General features: G+C 60.1%; 1 protein-coding gene across 1 annotated transcript; it reads left to right on the forward strand.

Annotated features, from left to right (window-relative positions):
- Positions 1–4125, forward strand: LINJ_26_1430 (conserved hypothetical protein; the record flags this gene model as incomplete). The annotated part of the gene is made up of 1 exon (XM_001470453.1): positions 1–4125. The coding sequence occupies one exon, from the start codon at positions 1–3 to the stop codon at positions 4123–4125; it is 4125 nt and encodes a 1374-aa protein (XP_001470490.1).
- Positions 4126–4676: the final 551 nt, after the last annotated feature.

The following is a 4676-nucleotide window of genomic DNA, read 5'->3' on the forward strand; positions in this document are numbered from 1 at the left end:
ATGCCGGCGTGTCCCGATTGCGGGCTTATGTTGGACTCCCTCCACAATGTGCAGATACACCGTCGGTCTGGCGCATGCTCGATGCAGTCGTTAGGCGCCCCGGCGGCCAGCCCAGTTCAGCAGCCTATGGTCTGCGCCGCTGGCTGTCCGGTTACGCCGCCCACGAGCGTGTTGGGCCACGTGAGCAGCATCGGCTCTGGTGGCTACAGCCACGGGAAAGGTGGCTTTGGCATGCAGAGTACACCGGTGCTCCCCGCAGCAACCGCGCGGGTGCCTTGCATGAGTCCCATAGAGCGTGAGATTGAGCAAGCGCTGGCCATTCAGCGCAATCAGCAAACGGCCGACATGGCGGAGCGGGAGCGCATGCTGCTTGAACAGCAGGTAAACCTGGTTTTGCCGGCGCGTCAAGCACAGCTGCAGCAGTCGCAGCAGGCGCTGAAGGATCAGCTGCTTCAGATGAAGCTGCAGCTCTTCTCTAACCAGCAGCAGCAGCAATCTAGCAGCAACATGGACATGGAATACCTGCGAAATGAAATCGCGGCGATGCGCGGCGCTCTCTCCTCGATGGGCATGAACTGCACCTCCAACAGCGACCCTGGCCTGCCATGGCGGAAGCCGCACAAGCCGCAGCACCGGAAAGCAACGTCAGCGCGCACGAGGAATGTCCGCAGGAGGCGCCAGCACGGATGCCACATCGACGAGGACGATTCTTGGGGGAGTCTTGATGGCGTTCTCTGCAGTGACGAGTATGGCGACGACCGCGGTGAAGCTTGCGATAGGGATTCAAGTAGCCGTAGCCCCTCACCGCGAAACGCCCGCCTCTTCAGCCCGACGCCGTCGCAGAAAATCCATAGCGCGCTGAAAAGCATGCAAGCTGAGATTCGCAGCTTGCGGGCCATGAGCGCTACCCGCATGGAGCCGGCGTTCCCCACCGCCTCGATGCTGGAGCCGGGCCTGCACTTGCTCAAGCTTGCCGCCCTCGAAGGCATCGCCCTTGCCGTCCCTCTCGACGAGGTGGATGTGTCGATCAAGGTATACTACATGTCGCACGTGCACAACGAGTATCTGCTCGAGCCCTATCTCGAGCGCAGCTACCCACGGCGCCCCCCGTCGTTGGTCCGCCATGACGCCAACACAATGCTGTTTACGATCCCGCCGCTGGAGTTCATCGTGCACTCACCGAAAGAGATGGTCGTGTTCGTGCTGCAGGTGTTTTACCGCGGCCGACTGCTCTGCTGGGCCGCCATCTTCGCGAAATCCACCGGCAGCTTCTCCGAGGGCATTCGGAACAGCTGCTACGACCTCGCCAAGGCCCTGCAGACACCTGGTGGTATGATCCCCGAGGCGAGCGTGTCAGGTTACATCGAGACCGACTCGCTGGACGTTCTGCAGCACGCCGAGTCGATCCTGAACCCGAGCGCCGTTAGCTTCAGTGCTTGCCCCGGCTCTCCGTTCCCGCAGAGGCAGCATGTACAGCTACCTGGACTACCACCGCTGCCGCCGCCACCGCTAGGTCAGCCGCTGCTACCCGGCATGCCCGGTTGCGAGGGGCCATTTTTGCCGCCCACGTCAGACGGCCACATGATGCTGCTGCAACCCACCAAGGGACCCGTCGCACACTTTATCCTCCCTCCGCGGGCTGGGGTGTCAATCTTGGAGTGGAACCAAGAGGTGGTAAAGCATCTCAAGAAGATACAGAAGCACCTACCCAGTAAGGCCACCGCGCCAGCAGCGGAAAAGGGTGCCGCCAACGGTAAGCATGTCAGCAACTGGAAGCCGCCAGCGTCTCCGCCGAGTCAGCGGCAGGTAATGCTCGATAGCAGCAGCAGCGATAGCAGCGTGCAATCGTTCTCTCCACTTTCGTCCATGTGTATATCACAGCCCACCTCCAACGGCAGCCCTTTGAGAGACCCCCCGCTTCCTATTCACGGCCAGGCCGAGATCATCGGAGAAGACATGAGCAAGCATCCTCCTGTCACGAGGCAGCAGCAGCAACGTCGTAGCCACCGTAGTGCCGTATACTTTACAAAGGGCATCTCGGAGGCTGTGACCGCTGCTGAGGTACCCGCGGCGAAGTCGCCTACGATGTCCATTCGAAAGCCGCAGGAGCCCGCGAAAGTGTCTGCGGTCGCCGCGTTGGCGAAGGAGCCGCTCTCGACTTATGTGCCATCATCCCAGACGCACACGCCGCCGCCGTCGACCAACGCCTCCCTCGCCAAATTAGAAGCCAAGGAAGTCGCAGCTGAGAAGCTGCCCGACAATCCCAAGTCACAGATGGCGAGTACTTTGTCGCCATGCGTTCCTTCCGCGGACAATCAAGCCGCCCCCCTTCAAGCCGCAACACCGCCGCCGGCACCATGCAAAGTTCCTCGGGAAGACATGCCACTGGTCGAGCGCAGCCGTCTACGCGTTTTGATGGACCCGCAGGGCAATCTCGCGGTGCCGCCAAACTACAAGCTGAACCCCAACAACCCGCCTTGCGTGAACCTCCACAAGCTCCACGCCACAGCTGACCCGCCTGTAAACCCATGCGTGCTGCTTGGCCTCTCGAAGCCGACCGATAGGCCGCCAGCGACGCTGACGATGCCTGGGCACGGAGAGAATGGAAGCACGGTCGATATCTTCGTGGACGGTGTATCTGGCGTCCCGCTCGACGCGGTGTGCTCGCGCGTGCTGGTGTACATCACCGACGAACTGGACCTCAACACCGGTGGCCATCTGCACCCCCTTCACCACCCTCGTGTCTTCATGCGGAAGCCGAATCTCGTTGCCTATCAGAATCTCACCTCGAGCAGCATCGAGCCCGTGTTTGAGGCAAAGATGAGCTCCAACGTCGGCGATCAAACGCACGCCGTCGTCATTGTGGAGTACATCAACGGCCGCCAAGAGTCACCGATCGTGCTTGGACACTGCTGCTTGCCGATTAGCAAGCGCTTCTTTGCCGGCAACTTTGTGGCGCGCCTGAAGGTCGGCGATCCCCGTCGCTCGCAGGAGCGGGCCGTCGACGAGATGCGTTCGCCTTCCCGCATCTCCGACGAGCAGAAGCGTGCCACGGAGAAGTACAACCAATCGCAGCTGGAGGCAAGCGTCGACTCGCAGGCGCTGCGCAACTTGATGCCGTTACCACCGTCCAAGCTTTCCGAGTGCGCACCGCTCGGCTACCTGATATGGCGCCTAGAGAGCCCCGACATGCGCAGCCCCTTCTTCGAAATGCCGCAGCAGGTGCCTCTGTCACAGCAAGAAGTGCAGCTCTTCGAGGACCGCAAGAATCACGCGGATGTGACGCCGAACTCGAAGGGGCTGACGTCAGAGAAGGCGGCCGACGAGGCCTTCATCGGCTCCGGGACGACGCAGACCGACTCTTTAAGCTTCATTGCCCCCTTCAGCGAGCAGCGCGGCGCCTTCGTAAAGGTGGAGGGCATCCGAGGCGTGGGCGATGACGCAGCCATGTACGTCGTGGTGGTCTACATGGCCAAGGCGCCGAAGGGCCGCCGGGTATACTACACGATGATGCCCGACTGGGCCTCGGACGTTGGTGCTCCGATGTTTAAGGACCCCCCATTTGCCTTCCAAGGTATTCAGTACGACAAAACAAACACTACGACGTACATGCTGCTGAAGCTCTCGAGGTTGGAGAACGCGGCCAACCCGCCGTTGGTGGAGTGCATCGGGTGGACCATGAATAAACTCTTCATAGACTCAGCGCCGGCGCTACGCCAAGGACGGTATGTGCTGCCGTGGTTGAATGGGCCGCTGCCGCCGGTCGTAGTCCAAGAGCTGCTCACCCAACAGATCGGCACCGTGTTCCTCAGCCACATGAACGCAAAGACCATTGCCTACCTAGAGCCCAAGGCCACACTGACCATCAGCCAAGGCGACCCGGCGTGCTGCATGGCACTGGTGGACAACACGCCCGGTCGCGCGCAGCCGCGTCAGCTACTCGTGTCCGCCGCTATCAAGAAGGCCTTTCCCTCCTGCACATGTGAGGGCATGGTGGGGTGCACGCTGAGAAGAGCACATGAGAAGTGCTTCGGCGGCGGCGACGCGCGAGCCCTGCTGCAGCGCATGAACATGGCGGTGCAGGAATACCTCACTGCAAAAATGAAGGAACTCGAGGAGCTGTGAATGAGCACCACTGGCCAGCAGACGCACGCAAAAGAGGCATTGCTGAGGTGCATGCCAACTTGTACGGACGTTGAGTCGCTCCTGTGGTAAAGTCTTGTCGAGGATCTCCTCGCCACCCCTCCCTCCCTCTCTACGCCAGCGTCTTCGCGATGCAAAGAACACGAATATGATTGCACGTCGTTGTATCTCATATATATTTATATAAGCTCCATAAGCTTTTTTTTTCGTACTTCCGGATGCCACACGCTCTACCAGGGATCGTCAAGAGAAAGCTCGCGCATCTTCCGGGCTTCTCTCCTCCACACCTTGTATTATCGCGTCTCCAGGCACGGCGTCGCCGCCCTCCACGCCCCGCCTAACATGATGCCGTCTTCGTGCAGCTCACCATGTATGTATATAGGTGTGTGTGTGTGTGTGTGTGTGCTCGAGAGCAGCATTGCATGCAATGTATTTTCGATGTCGATAACAGTACGAAAAAAAAAGGACAAAAAGCATATGTCTCACTCGCTTCTTTTTTTTTGCCTTTGGGCGCGTGTGTGTTGTACGCGGAG

The sequence above is a fragment of the Leishmania infantum genome, chromosome 26, assembly GCF_000002875.2.
Source record: "Leishmania infantum JPCM5 genome chromosome 26".
In the NCBI taxonomy this organism is placed as follows: domain Eukaryota; phylum Euglenozoa; class Kinetoplastea; order Trypanosomatida; family Trypanosomatidae; genus Leishmania; species Leishmania infantum.